Raw genomic sequence first — 18,084 nt, 5'->3', positions numbered from 1 at the left:
CGCTGTGCAGATTATCGGGCAACGTAAACTTTCACATGTTGAGGAGGAGGGGATGGGGGGGTTGCAACGTATGCGAGCACCCCTCTACCAAGACATGCGACACGGGCCATCGCAAGCCAATAGCCTGTTTAGAGGCAAGCCCAACTGTGTGCGTACGCCACATTATAGACTGGGCTGCTCGCAATTGTTGAGGAATCCATTCAACCACTCAACGACGGGCTTGGACCTACCTCATGTCGAACCGCGCACTGTCCTCTGGTAATCGAGGGAAAGCAAGAGTCCATTGAGCGGGACATGACGCAAGACGAGCCTTTTCAGTTGGTATCACGCCATCGTCCCACTGAAGACTGACATGTGTCGTGGGGATAGCACCTGTGCCACATTTCCAAGCTGAGCCACCATGCTTTGGCGCAGCACCGGCTCGGAATGGCGACATTCCCGTTTGGCACTGGCGTGCTTGGCCGTCGTCGCGTTCGGCAATCTATTTCCTCCTGTTAAAGGCAAAGATATAGCATTTCCATATTAGGCGACATGACAGCAGCCAATCAGACGCGCCGACCCTGGTACTTCCAAGAATGGTAGAGTACTGACTTCACTTTGGCAAATCTCAACGCTGCCTATTTCAAAGCATACAATAAACCTTGCGCTGCGCGATGGCTATACATGTTTCATTTTGATGGAAAAGACTTGTATTTGTACAAGTATATGGTACTATAAGGCCGTTCATGGGAAATTGTAATATGAAGTGCAAGCCATTGTAATATGGATCTTACGGATCCAAATATGAATCGCCGAGGCACGGTAACGCTGGAATGGAGCAGAACAGAATGCTGGAGTACAAACAGGTAGCATCACACTGTTGACCTTTGTGTGTCGACTACATACACCGTTCAGCAAAGCACAAACATGCACCGCCTCCTCTTGATCAGCATTCTGCAAGTGCTAGCAGCAGCTATACCACACCCTCAAGCTAGCGACGACTCAACAGCCCCACTCACTTCGCTCTCGGAGATCTTACCAACATCGACTGTTGCCATACCGGACTCGACGTCTCTCAACATCCCAGTCACAGCCATACCCTCGATCGAGCCCGACCCAGAGGACGACGGTGAAGATGACGACGATGGCAACTACGGCAAATCGCTAAGTCGCTCGAAGAAGCCGCACCGAGAGCCCACTCCCATCTTCACCAAGCAGTGCCAGTGTCAGCTGGCCACAGCTCGGTACCCATGTTGGGCTACTGATGCACTACAGGTAAGCAAAGCGAAGATTTCAAGAAGAATAAAAAAAAGTGTTGTAGAGACAAACAAAGGTTGCATGGAAAAACCCTGACATGAATTGCTTGGTAGAAATGTTACTTTGAAGAAAACTTCTCTCACGCTTGCTACATGCAAGCAGCAGGTGGATGTCCCAAACCAACTCGTGCTGTAAGTTTCTTCCTATATTATTCTTTGCATATCTTCTCCCCTTCCATCTTCTCTTCTCTTCTCTTCTCTTCCATTCTCTTTCCGCTTCGCCTTCTTTTCCAGGGTAACTAATAGTGTGCTTTTTGGGCAGTGCAAGCAACTCTACCTACCTACACCGCTACCGGGACCCAATCCCTGCGAGCTAAAACCAAACCCAAACCCGCATGTGACACCTACTCTTCCTGCTGTCCCTTCCTTCCCCACTCTTACTGGCGCTCCAAATGTGACTCTGAGTTTGCCCATTGTACCCAGCAGAAACAGTACGTTTGCGACGGTACATTCGTCCAGTACATGATTGCGTATCAGAGTGGTTGTGAAGGGGGACGGCCGATGTGAGAGAGAGAGAGAGGGAGAAAGAGAAGAAGAAAAAAAAGTTTCACATGGCAAAGGAGATCAGGGCTAGCTACGATACTGTCTGTACATAGGTCAAGATGACCACCCCCCCCCCCCTTTCCCTCCCCATAGTTAGTCTAGATCCCAAAACGAAGAATGGGTTACAGGTGACCTAGTCTCGTGTTCGGATAGCGAAAAATGCACATTTCGGCACATTCATGTAATGCTAAGCACAGTCTTTTTCCTTGCAGCAAATCAAAAGCAGAAGAAGACATGTCAAGAATCATGCCCAACACTTACTACAGTGTGTCCGCTCTTTTTCAGCCACCACCCTATCTTCCATAGCCTCATCTTTTTTTCCCCTTCTTCCCGCTTTTCGGGATCCGCCCGGAGACCATCAGCGGCAAAGTACACTTACTGCGGAAGGCATGCTCATATCACCTTAGCTTCCGCCAAGTTCCATGACTCTCTGTGTTGTCCATCAATACCCACCCACTCATACCGAATATCCCCACCCAAGTCAAGCAAGTTCGCAACATTAGCAGTCTTGAGTCAACGTCCGAAGTGTAACCGCAGACGCCACCCCCCTTACCTACCCCCGCGCCATGGAATCTCTGTGGGAAAGTGGAGAGAGAAAGAGTGGACTTGATACAAACATGGGCAGAGGTAGCGAGGCGAAGCGAGGGGGAGCGGCAATGAAGTAATGACAGGTCTAGTGTGATGTACTATTGTGATGGGGAGAGAGGGAGGAGAGGGGGAGTGGAGGAAGCTATTGCTCGGCAAGTCTCCACATAACCATAGCTGAAGGAAAAACGGAGAGGTAGCACGGGACCATGACCATGGAGCGGATAAGGGCGTTGAGCGAAAGAGGCAAGTTTATGGTCGGAGACAAAGGAAGTGAGGAGGAGGGGAGCGAAGAAGGGCCCCACTCTCAACAGTTCGAGTTTGCTGATGGTGTTGGAGTTAGTGAATTTGGGCCGTGCGGGGCCGCCGCCGCCGTGGGTGGATGCGCGCCGTGCATTGACAATCGGTGTATTGTGTGCACGATGCAGTATATATCTGACGAGTGCGCGCAGCAAAAAAAAAAAAAGTGGAGACCTGGAGTGCAGCGGTTTCGAAAAAGTTTATGTTGGGGCGGGTTTGGCGAGGCGTGTGGAGAGGGATGGAGAACGGCTTGTGGTCATGGATCAAGGGTTTTGGGAGATGGTTTCAGAGTGGGTCGATAACCGTGTCGGAGACGACCGACAACCACCCACCACCATCTCGATTTGAAGATGTTGCTGAGATGTTCGGCGCATGTTGGGACTTTTGTGTGGCTATAGCCGCCAGCCTTGCCTCTAAGGATTGAATCCCACCCACACTCCCTTCTGGACCCTGGAAGACCCTGTCGACTTCTCGGAGTTAGTATGAGCCGCAGGGTCCGTTGATCGGGATACCGCGGTTCAAGAGCTACCGGCGCTCAATGCTAAGTCGAGAATTCCTATCGTATTCGGACCGTACTGGAGGGTAGATAGTGAAGACAAAGAGGTTGCTGTCTATTGTATTATTACATAGAAACGGCCGTGGGGAGACAATGTTGAATGTTGAGCGACAGCAACGACAGCAGCCTGTCCTGTCTGCATGTTGGTTTACCCCAGACATGCAGTCCAACACGGGATCTGCACAAGTATGAACGCAAACACGTAGGTGTACAGACGTAGCCTTGCCACTCTGATAGTACACCCAGCCTTGCGTTCCGTCAAACTCATTTTAAATTCCATAATGTCGTCGCCTATCTCCTGCAGCTGCGTCCAAGCGGCCCGGTAGACAAGCTCACCCGTCTCTTGGCTCATGCTGCAAGCAATCACCCAACACGACGTTGCGACTCAGGCTGGTGTATCTCGGAGTCATCTCCACAAGGACCAAGAAGACAGCTTGGATGAGGCTCCGTGGACCCTGTGTAAACGCTGATGCTACACTCGATACAGTCTGTGGCTGATGCCGGTCAGGGATCAAAGCGTATCGATGGTGGAGAAGACGGCCTGGGTTGGCTGGTTGGCTAGTTGTTGGGAATTCGCCGCTCTATTGGCACCGTAAGCTACTGTGATTGCGGCTCTACAACGGTGGTATTGGCGACACGGCATCCTCGGAAATATGCCTGAGAGGTTGCAGTTAGACGGTGCTGTAAGTCAAGTGGCTCCCACATTGTGGATTTGTTTCTGTCGTCGTCGGCAGTGTTCACTGACTGCAGTAGTCGTGTCATGAGAAAATGGACGTAGACAGAGGAGATTGGCTTGTGCTAAGAATACAGCAGCAAAGTCTTAAACACTAATGCCAACATGGTCTAGTGCGACACGAATTCTGCCCACCCTCTTCGCTCCCGGCGTCTAGGCTCTCTACGCAGTGGCCACCCCGTATTATTTGTGGGGCATCTGCTTTTTTGATAGCACGACTCTACATACTCTAAGCACACTACGCTTAACTACATACACCTGCTTACATATGTATACTTACACAATCTTGCAATCATGGCAAGCTCACCCTCCCGATGACATCAACTTCTGTATCTTGTCCCTGGAAGGAGCAAAAGCTTCCGCCCTAGTATCTGATGTGCTGAACGCGACACTCGGCTTGGTTAGGATGCCGCAAAGCCCTGGTTCGTTGGGACAATCCTCCCGCTGCACACGACACAGCTGGGTGAAGGGCATGATGCATGCAACTGTTCGGCTCAGGGTTTCGGTATGGGGTTGTTCGCTCGCACGAACACAGTATCCGTACCGGCACTTGTGCATCCAGTGTACTGCAGTACTAGGAAAAGCCATGGCGAGACTCGGGAAGGCGCTCTCACCGTTGATGAGTGGTGTCAGGAAACGAAGGTGAGAGGCTGGCTATGCAGTCTCGAGTTGCACAACATCTTACAATACATGCCAAGCAGGCACACACCAACATTCAACAGCGTCTCTATCATAGCCTTGCAATCCCATGATAATATGCTTCTCACAGAGATCGGTGTGAATATCGGTGTGGATACCGGTGTGGCGCTGTGGTCTAGCACCGCCGACAAGAGATACCCCGCACTACACCATTACCTGTAGGTTCATCTCCGACCATCCATCTCAAACCCACACCCTCTCCTGAAATCGGCAAACCCCTCTTTTTATCCACAAGGCATCCCTTGTGTTGCGTTGATTAGTGGGCATAACCCATTCAGCCCGATTTAGAGTGTGGAGGGCGGGGTGCTTTTGTTGAGAACAAGCCTGCGCATAGATGCTGCAGGCGTTACGCCCACGCACGTTGTGTGCATGCAACGATTGAAAGACGAACTATGCTCCTGGATTGGGAAATTGATGTGCAAAGCGATCTGACCAGCGCCGCCTGCAACGATACGACTGCACGTCAGGGAGATTGGCGGACGGAGAAATACACTTGGGAATCTGCAGAGATGGTGTTGCGCGTCTGTAGCTTACGTTGATAGTAACAAAAGAAACGAGTGGATGCACAAGAGACGCGTGAAGGGGGCGGTTAATCTGTGGCATGTGAGATGGAGGCCTGCAGCCATCTCTCACCTGCTTCGTCTGAGGAGCGCGACAGTGCCGGGACAGCCGTTATCGATCAATGAGATGGTTCGTATCGCTTGTCGTGCATTCGTCAGGCCTTCCCTGCGCCCAACTTGCTTACACCTACTGTCTGGAGACGCGGGTGGTCATCAGATACGACGGACGATACGAACACTCCGTGGTGTTTGCTTCATATGCGAGTGCATGTTACTTAGTCCGCAGGTTCTCGAAGCCCTGTAGGTCAGCCATATGGGGAAGGAGGTCGGGCACTGCTGGACGCTGAGATAAGGAATTTGGTGGCAGGCCCTGCATGTCCTCTTCTCTCTCTTGACTACAATTGTCGCGAGTGGTCTGGAGACTTGCTCCGCAGAGATGCCGTATTAGTATTGGACAAGTCGACAAGTGAAGCTCGTCTGCTGGTTCCAATGCAGGCACACACGTAATGTCCGCCTTGACAGACCAATAAAGTATATGGGCTTGAGGTTGGAGCTTACGCGGGCTGCCAGTCATTGGCATGCTGCTAATCAAGTTGCCGTTTTGCGCGAGGCTTGCCCAGTGCTGCCATTGGTATGGAGCTACCCGAACCAAATCCCCCGCAAGATTTGTTAATATAGCTTCGCTTTGAACCATGGTGTTGGAAAGTGGATTGCAGCCGTTCCGTTGATGTTTGGAGATGTATGTAGTATGTATGCATGCGTGCAGTCATATTGCTTAATTCTCACCACACCATTGTATTGATGATGCTGGTCTCCGCTGCAATATGAGGTACGAACAAAGTTGCCTAGCATGATCCTCATCGGCCCTTTCCTGGGTCTTATCTCGAGGAGGGGAAGCACCCTTTTCGGCCCGCCATTTATGACATGATGCTACAATATTGGCTTGGTCTGGCATCATAGCAATTCAGGCCATGCAGACTTGCAGTGGCTTTCACTCTCAAGCAGTCTTATTATCGGGCGTTGTGATACTAGTAATATGGGGTAGCGCGGGAATGGGGGTAGAATAGCGGTGAGCGCTCTAAAAAAATGTTGCAGGGAGAAACACATCTGTTTCAGTGGTTGACAGGGCAGGGTAGGCCTGTTTGGGATATGCGGATAGAACAGAATACCTTAATTCTTCTTGGTGACTATATTGGACAAAAAAAAACCAGAATTGACATCACCTATCGTGATCATGTTAGGCGAATCGACATCTCCACAAGAATGCCGTAGGCGTGGGGATGCAATTCCAGCTTCGGTGGTCCGTGGCATGATTCGTATTATGCGTACGTGTCATGTCCGGTATCGAAAATCATCGTGACGTTGTGATGAATGAGTACTGGCGCTTAATTGGTGTGCTGCTTCTGGACAGCGACCACGGCACATTTTTACAAAGGAGACTGGTGCGAGATTGCGTGAAACAACGGGAAGTCGAGCCGAGCATGGATATGCATGGCAATAGAGTGTGTCGTGCGATTCTTCGCTTGCAATATATTGTGGGCAGTCGAGCAGCGTTTTTTGAGCACGCCATGGGCTGAGGAATTGGTGGACAGGTTGCCTAACAACGGAACAAGGTCGTCACTGCGAATAACGGCGGCGCCATGTGATCAGCGTGACGGTGAGACTGCAATCTTGGACGATGACGGGTTCTAGGCATAGGCGGCGAACACGCATCCTTCCGGAACGGTGTGTATTGGAGAGGCAGACTAGTTTGCAATCTGGTGTTGTTGTCTCCGCTGGTGGAGAAGAAGCGAAAGCAGAAAGCAGGCATTCTGCAACAAAAGGGCCGTGTTTATAATATGTACATCGCAATCTGGTCAATGTGATGGCTGATGAGTCGCACCGAATGATTTGCCCATCGCGATTGAGATTCTGTCGTCGCGATCGTCATGGGTCGGAGGGTGAGGGAAAGCGGACTAGTAGCATGCGGATCTGGCCATAGCTCAGCCAAGCAAACGGGTGGGGATCGATAAAGTGTAGGACATCGATGATAACAAGTCCGTGCCCTGGTCGGGCGGTGATGGGGTCGGCAGCTCCATGGCAACTGAATGGAGGGGCGCGTTTGATTTTCTGCCGGGCAAAATCTAGTAGTGGGACATGACATGACGCCATGTGGAGCGTGCTGGGGACGCTGGGTATGATGGGGGTTAGCGTCATGAGCGGGCGGCGGTCTGGCCACAATCCAGACGTCGCGACAGGTGCGAGGGTGTGGTTTCAGCGTGCCGCTCAATGGGAGTGTTTTCATGCAAATGACCTCGTCAGAGGCATCGGATTGTTTCTTTTCGATGCAGGCAGGCCCGAGCAGGGTGTGGCTCATGAAGCGATGTGCTCTGCTGACTGATTGTTGTGTGTCTTGTGGTAGTAGACACACAGGCACACACACACATACATACACACATGAGTGCACACACACATACATACATACATACATACATACATACATACATATAGCATGTGCACGTGGCGACAACAACTTCTAAATGCAGCGTGGTGAAGACAGAAAGTGGCAGAGGTAGAGTGCTCTAGCGAGCGAAGCGCGATTCAGACAAGCAGCCAGCCAGGTGCATCGAAGCGTCTTCGAAAAGAAAGCAAGTTTTTGACCTGGCCAGTGGAAGCGTCGGCCTCCGAGCGAGCCGCACGTTGTCGCAGAGCGTCCGTGGGCAGCTTTCACGGAGACGCGTACATAGGCGCGCGTAATAATCAAGGAACCGTGGGACGAGGGATGCGGGCACAGCAACGAGGGCTGGCGGAGGGCTATGGCAGGAGATTAGCTCGGCCACGGCAGGGCGACAGGGCAGTGTATTTGCAGACCATGTGTGTCGTCGTAGATAGATACTACATACATACATACGTAGCAGCATGCACGGCTGTGGCCCGGCTAGAGGGCAAAATGCGGGGAAGCTGTGAAGGGATGAAGTGTGTCGGTTCCGGGCACAGCCAATGGCACGAGGCTGGCAGCATGCTGGCTCTGTGACCAAGGCTTCCAGCAAGTGGATAGCCTGCTATAGGGTTTGCGGTGCGCGGAGACGCATTGTATGACCCCCGCAAGCAAGACGCCGACAAGAGGCATTTTGCCCTATGACATGGCGGGCTGGCAGGAGGGGGCAAGGCAAGGTTGCGGCATGGCCCCATGGAGCATCAGACGGTCAAGGCGGGCAGTGTAATAATGATAGCAACAGCATTGTGGGCACGTCGGGGGAAACGAGCATTGCACGAGCACAAGCACGAGCAGGCCAGGACGCAGACGAGATATCAGGCGCAGGGGTTGGGGAACTGCGCCTGGGATGGCATGCCAGCCCGTCCCTCCCTTGCTGGGGCCGACGCTGATTGGACGAGGGCCGACCGCCTTTTTTGCAGGCGGCAAGCGGCACCGGCGATCCTCACGCTGCCTGCTGAGTATCGCGGAGGGAGGGAGGGAGGGAGGGGGGGGGAAGGGATATTTTTTCACGCGAGGGCGGGCGAATTGCGAGGGCGGCTCCCATGCCCCTCCGATCATCCAGGCACCGCCACGGCTCCACTGATACGTGTCGGACAACAACCATGGACGTGTTCAAAGTCGTGTTCGTGGTCGCGGTCAGTTGGTGAAGGATGCAGAGTTGCAGACACAAGCGCCGTTCCAGGGCAGGAGAAAAAAAAAAACGGCGGAACAAAAAAAACAATGACATCACGTCTGGATGGCACTGGCACTGGCACTGACTGGGCTCGCTTGAGAACGGGGGGGCGTGCACGCACGCAACGAGGAACGAGGAACGAGGGACACTCGGATGTTGCTTCTGAGACGAGCACCGTCCACGCCCCCCCAACGGCTGAGTGGCAGATTGCGAACGGTCGCTGTTTGACCACAGCCTGACTGACTCTTCAGTCACTAGACTAGCCAGCCAGGCCTCGCCGCCCCCACGACGCTCCGGCCTTGCTGTCGGGCCACTCGCGCTGATAGCGGCCGGGCCTCGACGGGCCTCAGTCAACAGGCCGAGCAGGAGCATCTGGATGCAGTAAGTAGCAAAGCATGTCTGTATGTACGTGTGTGTTGGACCAGAGCCACGCCCGTCCATCGTGGTCACAGTAATTTATTATGTGTACGGGACCACAAACAACCAACCCAACACGGCCGGCCTGCCTGCACCGTTTCCAAGTGTGGCCGTGCCAGCGAGGCCAGCTTGCCCTTCGCTTGACGTCGGGAGATAAACAAGATAGCATTTGGTACTAGAGCCGGCGCTGGCGGCGTCTTGGGGTGGGTTGGGTTGGCTGCACCGCTGGCTGCTCGCCGATGGCCGCTGGGCGATGGTGCGAGCAGCAAGCAGCAAGAAGCAGCAGCAGCGAGGAGCCAACCGCCCGATACGTTCTTGTACCTCATCGTACCTCGTGTTTCGCCCTCCGCCGTCGGCTTCACTGCCTTCGCACTAGCAGCCCCCCCCCTCCCACCGTAGTCGTCGTCGTCTTCTCGCAGCAGTAGTCAGAACCGGACGCTGCCGCTTGGCTGCGTGCAAAAATCCTTGGTGCTGGCCCCCCCGGCTTGTTGAGCGGCGCGCTAAATCTTGCTCCCTTGTCCCTGCTCACCCCCCTGCTCCGTGAGCGCCGGGCTAGAATCGCTTCTCACCACCCGAATCCAACGACTCCCCAATAGTCGCCGCCCTGCACGTTCTTCTGCGCTACCGCCCTCAACACTCTTCCCCATCCCTCCTCCTCTTCAACACTTGCTGGGTCCATTGCCGCCACAGACCCTTTAATACCACGACTGCACACCATCGAGTGCTTGTTGGTTTGACACTCGACCCTGCCGCCTCCTCCCTCCAACCGTCGTCTCGCCCCACGGTACCTGCCCTCCCCAGGCATATCACACCGTGGTCCGTCTGCCTGCACCGGAGCATCCCGTCGACCACGACGCCGCATCCTGTTGCTTCATCAACAGCTTCACTTTGTGTCTTGTGTCTCGCCTTGAGCACACCGACTGCTTCCACTATCCCCGACGTCATCGCAGCTTTCACTAGCTGTGACATTCTTCGTCGCGACCCTTCCTGCCCGTGTCTCCCCCCACGAACCAGCTTTCCAACCCCTTCCTCGACCTACTTCTGTAAGTCGACCCCCACAAAAACAACCTCCCGGTGTCATCATCATCATCATCATCACTCAGCCGTCCCACGGCTTTGTGCCTGCTGAACTTTCCTTGTTTGTCGGGGTCCGTTCACTCGCTTACGTTCACATTTCTAGACTTTTCGCTACAGTAATTCCTTTAATGCTCACTACGCTTTGATTGCCCTCTCCGTCCACCCGTTCGACCTGCTTCCCAGCATCCCACGAAGCCGACCGAATGCCTTACACACCTCCCTCACAGCGGTCGCCGGCAACCTCCAAGACTAGCAGTCCCACACTAAGCCGGAATCACTCCTATGTCGATCAACCACCCCACTCGCCGGTGACCGCCCGTCGCCCATCACTGCCTCGCTCCGTCTCGTCAACCTCCTACCTCGCAAAGTCACGGCGGTCGTCGACGTCAGTCACAATAGAGAACACTGTTGCAAATGGCCTGTCTACCAACACCACCACTGATATCAAGTCCGATGCCACCCAGCATGGCCCATCCACAAACGGTAGCCTACGCCCGTCTCCTCCTCCTGTAAACAATCTTCTGATTCCGTCAGGTGCGATTACCACGCCTCCTGATTCCTCGGATGACGAAGAACGTGGACGCCGTGTAGGGGACCTGCGTGAACTGCAACAGGCTCTCCAAGGCATCGACCAGAAGAGACAGTCATCTCCTTCAGCAGAGGTCACCGAGAGGGTCAAGGACTCCAAGCCACAACCCCCCGTCACACTGGCACGCTCTCTCTCAGCCGAGGCACGCAAGATTGCACACTCACGCTCGTCGAGCGAGATCATGCTCTCCCAACACATGATGCACCCCATCAACACAGAAACCATCATCAGCTCGTCTGATGGTAGTGATGCCGAGGATGATGAGCTCCGGATAAAGCCTCCGCTACTACGCAAGAAGTCTGGTGAGCTTGTCAAGCCAGCTCTCCGTCCTCCTTCCAGGCGTCGCCCATCCAGCATGCCCGGCACCCCCACCTACTCCAAGGCGGTGCACTTCAACGAGGAGATTGAGCAAGTACGCCACTTCCTCCAGGTCGACCGACCCATCGCTGTCAGTGCAGGCTCGTCACCCGTCGAGACCTATGACAGTGAGAGCGAGTACCCGTTTTCGGACAACTCGCGGTCCAAGACACCTGAGTGGGACATCAAGCTTGCAAACTTCCCCTCGTCGAATGGCTACGAGCGACAAACTGCTCCAGTCCGAGTTGAGCGCATCTTCCTTGCTTCTGATCACCAGACTCTGGTTGGCAACATTGCCGTTGCCAACCTGTCCTTCCACAAGCTCGTCGTGGCTCGCTTCACGCTCGACTACTGGAAGACTACATCAGAGGTAGTTGCTGAGTTCAACCACGACGTCCGCAAGAAGCAAAAGGAAGATGGCTACGACCGCTTCAACTTCAACATCAAGTTGTCTGACCAAGCTAACCTCGAGTCCAAGACTTTGTTGCTGTGCGTTCGTTACCAGGTCAATGGTCAAGAGTACTGGGACAACAACAATGCCATGAACTACCAGGTTGACTTCACCAAGAAGGCTAAGCAACGGGGACACAAGCGCCCCACCGCTAGCCTAGGTGCTATCCCCCGTAGTAGGCACTCACCTCTTGCTCCTCGCCCACGCTCAATGCCCGCTGCTTCGTTTGACGACGATTTTGGCCATGAGTTCGAGACCAAATTCCAGTTTGGTAGCGGACGTGCCATCATCGGCGACTCACCTAGCTCGGTCATCAAGCTGAAGCCCAAGAGCAAGCGTACCGTCCCCCAGAACCAGGCTCCACCCTCACAGGTCAGCCAGGCTTTCGCCTCTCGCTATGACTTTGGTGCATCTCTCACTGCTGCTCTGTCCAACGCTCAAACCGCACTTGGTGACCGCAGTGGACTGAAGTTGGACAAGGACAAGATGAACAAAGGCTACTTTGATCGTTCAATTCCTACGGCTCAGTCTCACGCTACCAGTGCTCCTATTCCAGGCGCCCGTCCCGACTCACTGACTTTGGAGAAGCCCGATCTTCAGTCTGCAGAGTACAACGAGTTGATCCAAAAATTCTGCTTTGTACGTTCCCAACCTCCATCTCAGCATCCTGATCGATTGGCCTAGCCGGAGACTGACTCGCATCCAGTTTGGCACCCCGACTGGGAAAACCTCTCCAAATGTCACCACGCCTGCTGTCAGGCCTACGCAAGGTGACGGAGCTCTTGACTACATGCACAACAGCTCTGGAAGCAACCAGTCGTCGACTACCAGCAGTCCTGCGTCCCCTGCCATGCCCGTCATGGCAGATGGTGCCAGTGACTCCGTCTCATTCTTATCTCGCTCAGCTTCTCCCGGTCCTGTCACCGGCTATGCACCTGAAGACCGTTACGCCTCCTCGTATGAGTATGGCTACACGATGCCAGGTGGCGCCTTTACCGAACGCAGCCACACCCCCCAGGCTTGTGTCTAAAAAAAACAAAAACTCACCATCTTACCTGAATCACGGATGCTTTTTCCGTTTAACGAATCTCCTTGGACACGAAGTACGCTTACGACCAGAATGATTGGCCGAGTGGAGCGGACGTTCCTGGTCCTCCAGGTGCAGAGCGCTCACGAATCTTCTTCATCACGGTACGAAACGTTGTAGTGGGCCAGCCATTGCCTTTTTTGCGCCGTCCTCATCAGGACTTCGCCCTTGTAGCATCATTCGGCCGGCCTGTTTGCTGCATTTCCACATTGGTCTTTCCTGCATCTCCTTCTTCTTTTCATGGGAGCAAACTAGGTTTCATCATGGTGTTCCTTGGGTATGTTTATTGTTGGGTCATTTTTTTTCCTCTCTCCGACTGTCGAGCGGACTGCGATGCTCCATGAGCGATTCCACTCTGGTCCCCGGCGTTTGTTGACGGTCGTTTCTGATCTGTGATTCGCAAAAGCTTGGTTTTGATTTGCATTTGAAGCGTGTTTTCTCTCTGTTATCCCCAGAATTCGTCGATTCGGATGCTCGTATATAGGCACTAGGACAGACAAAGTGCGAGTTGGTTGTTGTAAGAAGTATCAAATTGCGTTGGTTGAGATTGTGTTTTTAATTGGCCGTGTTCCGATTGTGTGGTGGTTTCGAGGGTTGTCGCTCGGCCCTGGGAGGAAGCGGGACACTCGGCCCTATATAGCAATTAGCAAATGCAAAAGACATGGCATAAAAACTTACCCGAATCTCACGATGCCCCCACTTTGTATGTACCCCGTGAGCATTACTACGGCCGAACATAAGGCTATTGGGCCTGGATCGTGGGCCTGCCAGGCCATGTGACTGTTCGCTAGACGTTCTGCCTCGGAGGTAATGCCCGTCAGACGCTGACCGCCTGCCGCTTTCTGGCCAACTAGTCCTCTATTCAATTTCACGATTGGGCACTGAGTCGTTCTTCCAACTTCATCTCGCCCAAGCGCAAAACGCTTCACAACACCCTTCGGCCCATTCCTACCCGAGCCACCATCGTGACCTTGCCTCTGCCATTTATGTGTCACAATGTCCTTCTTTGGTAGCAAGAAGGCTCCGCCTCCGCCTCCCCCGCCTCCTATCCCTCGCTCCGGCCCGGAAATCGATGCAACAACTGTCGTGTCGCTCCTAGCACTCCTGGCTCTTCTCGGCGGCGCCTATGCAGCATCCGTCAAAGTCTTGCCCAAAGCCACGACCACAAAGACGCGTGTTCTGTTCATCTGGCACCTATTCGACGCTCTGATCCACTTTGTCTTTGAAGGCTCCTTCCTCTGGAATTGTTTCTTTGTCACGTATTCGCTCCCCACTTCCTTCTCGTCCGCATCGCGCCATCATCCACAAATCACCTTCTTCACGCCTCCGGATGTGTATTGGCTCGGTCGGGAGGATTTGCTCTACGGCGCAAACTATGGAACCGGTCCGTTCAGTCGACTGTGGCAGGAGTATGCGAAGGCGGACAAGCGATGGGGTGGTACCGATCTGACCGTGGTTACGCTCGAGATTCTAACGGTTTTCGTGGCTGGCCCATTAGCGTGTTGGATTTGCTATCTCCTCTCCAAGGATGAAAAGAAAGGCGTGCTGAAAAAGTATTTCTGGATGATAGTTCTAGCCACAGCAGAGATATATGGAGGTAAGTGCACAACAAACATCAATCCGTTTTTGTTGCAGTAGACATGTAACATGTGAAACTCGCCGCTGTCATCACTATTGGTGAGGCGACATGTGGGCCCGGCCCGAGCAATTGTTGAGGCGAGACGACACTGCGTTGTTGCGAGTATGAGGCTGACACGTGGTTCACCGCTCCACTAGGCTGGATGACGTTCGCACCTGAGTGGCTGACAGGAAGTCCCAATCTCGATACTAGCAACTGGATGTACCTGTAAGTGCATTTTCCCCTTTTTTCCCTTGCCCTGTTCCTGGCCAACATCGCTTTCTTGCATGTCTGCGTTTCAATGGGTGAACGGCCCACGCCAAGCCCCGGTTGGATAGCCGGCACCCCCATGTCTTTGGACATGTACCTTGCGTCGACACCAAACAGCAACGTCTTGTCCAGAACTTCTAGCATCCAAACGTGATGTGTTGGCCCTGCATAATCACTGGCTGCTGGCCGACTGGCCCACAATGACCCTCTTATCCCTCGATACACAGCACGACACAAGTCGACGCAACGTACCACAGTCTCCATCTTGAACTCAACATGTCGCTTTTAGATATCAACAGTTTCACTCTTGGATAGTTCGTTGGCTCCGAGGACTTCAAAACTGACAAGTAACTCAGTTGGCTCTATCTTACATTCTTCAACGGTCTCTGGGTCATCTTTCCTCTCTGGATTCTCTATGAAGCCTATCAGACTATCAGCTCCGCCATGTCGCGTGCTGAAGTGGTCGACCTGGTGAATTATCTGAAGAAGGACTAAGTGGTCTTCCACGTAGGCATCGGTGGTGTTGCCAAGGGATGGTACACATGTAGTGGTGCTTCCTCGGGAAGATTATCTACCAGAGAAGTCTACATGAATGCTTTCTCGGCAAGATTATCTTACCAGAGCGCGTACTCCACGACTGTATGGTCATGACTCGGCCTCCAAGAAGGAAGGAAAGGTATGCGTTGGTATTCTAGAACACTTCAGAGTCTTCGTTGTTCATCTCCCGCGCGTACCCACATGTTGCAGCACAGATAACACGGCCTGGTAGCAAACTAGCTGTCAACTTATAAAATGGATTCTCTACATTATTATTATCCACATCATCCTACAAGACGAAAGACGTGTACAAACTAAAACAAGTCTTGTTATGCTCCCATCTGACTTGCTCACGCGGACGAGTCTCATGAATACTTCTTCACACTAAGCGCCCAGTCATTCCGCGGAGCAAGGGAAAAGACAGCTGTACCAGCCCACGGCACTAGTTTCGAGCTTCGTCAGCCTTGATTCCCGAACGCACCTTTTTTCTACTCGGCCACTCCCACAGCTCATATTAGCATATCTCAGCCCCCATCTACAACGATGTGCCCACGGTCAACAGATTTTCGCAAGCGGATCTAGCGCTATAGGCATGGGTGAGAAGTGCGCAAGAGACGAGGGATAAGTAGAAGGCGATCTCTTGGATGAACGGGACTTTGATAGCTACCTCGGCTTTGATTTTGAGATGCAGGGTTTTGTTTTTTTGTTTTTTTTAGTACAGGTATGTATGGTACGTACTAGGCCAGCTTGCTGTTTTCCAACGTGGACAGTCTGTATACAAGTTTTGTTTATTCAGAAATGTAGTAACTGAGAAATACACTACCACATCATCACCCATCCTTTTACCAACCTTCTCCTTCCACATCCCCCTACAACAACGTAAGACACAGCACAATCTCATTGTGCCCAACGCCTCTGAAACACACATCAAGCACAACCCCTTCCGTTACGTCCCCTTCAGATTAATTGCTCCACCACAACTTCTCTCATCATCTCCCACCCCCCACATCCCGCCTTTGTGCCTGCGTATGTTTCAAAACAAGAGGGTTTGCACATGAAACATTCGTGTCAGCGGGAGTGGCCCGGGGGGATCCATCATGTCAGCTTACTTACATTTGTGGCCTCATATCCGTAGTCAAGTATGCACAGATCGCCAACATGCACGTAAAACATGTCAAGAAGGGGAGATGAAGAAAATTTGGATCATTGGGATATGAGCGCGATCGTCGTGGACGAAGGACTTGTATGACAAGAAGAATTATCAAAACACTGATTTTTTTTCTTAATCATGCACAAGGACTAGTTAAGAATATATGTATGAAAGAACAAGGGGATACCAGTCCCCCTCCCTCTTTCCTTCGGAGCCTCTCTATCTCTCTCTCTTTCTTTCTTTCTCCACTGTCAAATCCCCACGTTTTTAACGTCCACAACAGGGGTAGCGTATAGGAATCACTACTGAACGGTAATGGAAGCCGAACCAGAGCTCTGGTAACCTTCGGTAGCAAGGATCTGGTAATTGTGCTGACCAAGCTTAAGACCGTACTTGGACCAGGCATCAAAATGGGCCTGTTTGGAACAAACATTCCCTGTTAGCTTCGCCTTGTCCTCACACGTTGGGGGTTTGAGATTAAAAAATTCAAACATGGGAGTAACGTTACCTGGATGGTGACGGTGCCACCGACACGCTTTTGACGGCGGACGGACCAGAATTGCTGGAAGGTAGCGGTGCCGTCGATGGAGGGCTGGTTGTAGCGTGTGGTTTGCAGAATGTCGTATGTGCCATTGTCGATTGTGATGGAGCCCTTGATCTGAGCAGCAGACGAAGGGTTATAGGAGCCATAGGCTTCGACAATGTAGTACTCGACAAGAGGGTTGCGGGTCCAGCCGTACACGGAAATGTACGAGTTAACATTTTGAGCGTTCCAGGTACCGCTGTACGTGAAGGGCTGGGTAGTGCCAGGGTTTCTTTGGGGGTTTCTGTTAGTATCGTGGTAAAGAAGTCATCACGGATATAATGCACTCTACGTACCGTCCCTTGCCAGCTACAAAGTTGTTCACGTTGTTCCACTGTACGCTGTACTGGCCGCCAGGGCCGTTGTTGTAAGTAACTTGTCCTTGGCCATCAGTCCAGAAGGAATAGAAGTAGCCGTTGTCAACACCAGTTCCAGGTTGGGTAGAGCGAGTGCTCAGACTGGTTGCCTCATGGCGGGCCTTTGCATCGAGAACGAGACCGAGAGGCGAGGCGATGACCGCAGAGGCGCTGCTAAGAGCAAGCAAGAAGGATGAGAAGGCAACCATGGTGTCGACTGGAGTAGAAGTTGTGGAAATGCTCGATGGTCTTCTTTGTTCTGGGCAGTGCGTTCCTTTATATATGCACTGATGGCGGTTATACTAGGATGACTGTTGCTAGGAACTTCCGAGCATCAGTGGCAACGTGATGCATCAGACAAGGCCTTACAAATTACCATATGTCGGTGTTGAGATGATTGTTTATTGAACAGGATATAGCCACCGCTGCAATATGGGGCATAGGGGCGGCATCGCGCGAACCGCCGCAGAATGTTTTAGCCGCACTTCAGAGTAGCAGAAACCACCGGCTATTCTGAGTCCAAAGGCGTAATTGGGTTCGTCTTTGGTGTTCGCGATGGCGAAATTCTCAGATTTGAAACTTACTATTCCAGGGATTCAAGTAATAGTCGATGCTGACTCCCCATGTTATAGGCCCAACAAAGGCCGATACAGCATGGTGAATCATAGAGC

General features: G+C 52.7%; 6 protein-coding genes across 6 annotated transcripts; 4 read left to right on the top strand and 2 right to left on the bottom strand.

The window, feature by feature from the left end:
- Positions 1 to 652: 652 nt before the first annotated feature.
- Positions 653 to 1,922, top strand: COCSADRAFT_182023 (uncharacterized protein). The gene is made up of 2 exons (XM_007702643.1): positions 653 to 1,254; positions 1,350 to 1,922. The coding sequence occupies exons 1-2, from the start codon at positions 907 to 909 to the stop codon at positions 1,536 to 1,538; spliced, it is 537 nt and encodes a 178-aa protein (XP_007700833.1). The 5' UTR covers positions 653 to 906; the 3' UTR covers positions 1,539 to 1,922.
- Positions 1,923 to 2,632: 710 nt separating this feature from the next.
- COCSADRAFT_172072 (uncharacterized protein) lies at positions 2,633 to 3,147 on the top strand (the record flags this gene model as incomplete). The annotated part of the gene is made up of 2 exons (XM_007702642.1): positions 2,633 to 2,865; positions 2,904 to 3,147. 2 exons carry the CDS (start codon positions 2,633 to 2,635, stop codon positions 3,145 to 3,147), a joined length of 477 nt encoding a protein of 158 aa, XP_007700832.1.
- A 5,811-nt stretch (positions 3,148 to 8,958) lies between these two features.
- COCSADRAFT_358342 (uncharacterized protein) lies at positions 8,959 to 9,664 on the bottom strand (the record flags this gene model as incomplete). Its single annotated transcript, XM_007702641.1, has 3 exons — positions 8,959 to 9,116; positions 9,166 to 9,293; positions 9,410 to 9,664. 3 exons carry the CDS (start codon positions 9,662 to 9,664, stop codon positions 8,975 to 8,977), a joined length of 525 nt encoding a protein of 174 aa, XP_007700831.1. The 3' UTR covers positions 8,959 to 8,974.
- Positions 9,665 to 10,341: 677 nt separating this feature from the next.
- Positions 10,342 to 13,148, top strand: COCSADRAFT_331969 (carbohydrate-binding module family 21 protein). Its single transcript, XM_007702640.1, has 4 exons — positions 10,342 to 10,381; positions 10,519 to 10,898; positions 10,950 to 12,451; positions 12,519 to 13,148. The coding sequence occupies exons 2-4, from the start codon at positions 10,619 to 10,621 to the stop codon at positions 12,840 to 12,842; spliced, it is 2,106 nt and encodes a 701-aa protein (XP_007700830.1). The 5' UTR covers positions 10,342 to 10,381; positions 10,519 to 10,618; the 3' UTR covers positions 12,843 to 13,148.
- A 618-nt stretch (positions 13,149 to 13,766) lies between these two features.
- On the top strand, positions 13,767 to 15,659 carry COCSADRAFT_331971 (uncharacterized protein). The gene is made up of 3 exons (XM_007702639.1): positions 13,767 to 14,496; positions 14,676 to 14,745; positions 15,144 to 15,659. Exons 1-3 carry the CDS (start codon positions 13,896 to 13,898, stop codon positions 15,280 to 15,282), a joined length of 810 nt encoding a protein of 269 aa, XP_007700829.1. The 5' UTR covers positions 13,767 to 13,895; the 3' UTR covers positions 15,283 to 15,659.
- A 999-nt stretch (positions 15,660 to 16,658) lies between these two features.
- Positions 16,659 to 17,968, bottom strand: COCSADRAFT_331954 (glycoside hydrolase family 11 protein). Its single transcript, XM_007702638.1, has 3 exons — positions 17,354 to 17,968; positions 16,983 to 17,289; positions 16,659 to 16,890 (listed from the first exon to the last, which is right to left on the bottom strand). The coding sequence occupies exons 1-3, from the start codon at positions 17,620 to 17,622 to the stop codon at positions 16,777 to 16,779; spliced, it is 690 nt and encodes a 229-aa protein (XP_007700828.1). The 5' UTR covers positions 17,623 to 17,968; the 3' UTR covers positions 16,659 to 16,776.
- Between the last annotated feature and the right edge of the window lie 116 nt (positions 17,969 to 18,084).

This window comes from Bipolaris sorokiniana (genome assembly GCF_000338995.1).
Source record: "Bipolaris sorokiniana ND90Pr unplaced genomic scaffold COCSAscaffold_8, whole genome shotgun sequence".
Lineage (NCBI taxonomy): Eukaryota > Fungi > Ascomycota > Dothideomycetes > Pleosporales > Pleosporaceae > Bipolaris > Bipolaris sorokiniana.
The sequence above is the reverse complement of the archived record's forward strand: the minus strand, read 5'-3'. Positions and strand labels throughout refer to the sequence as shown.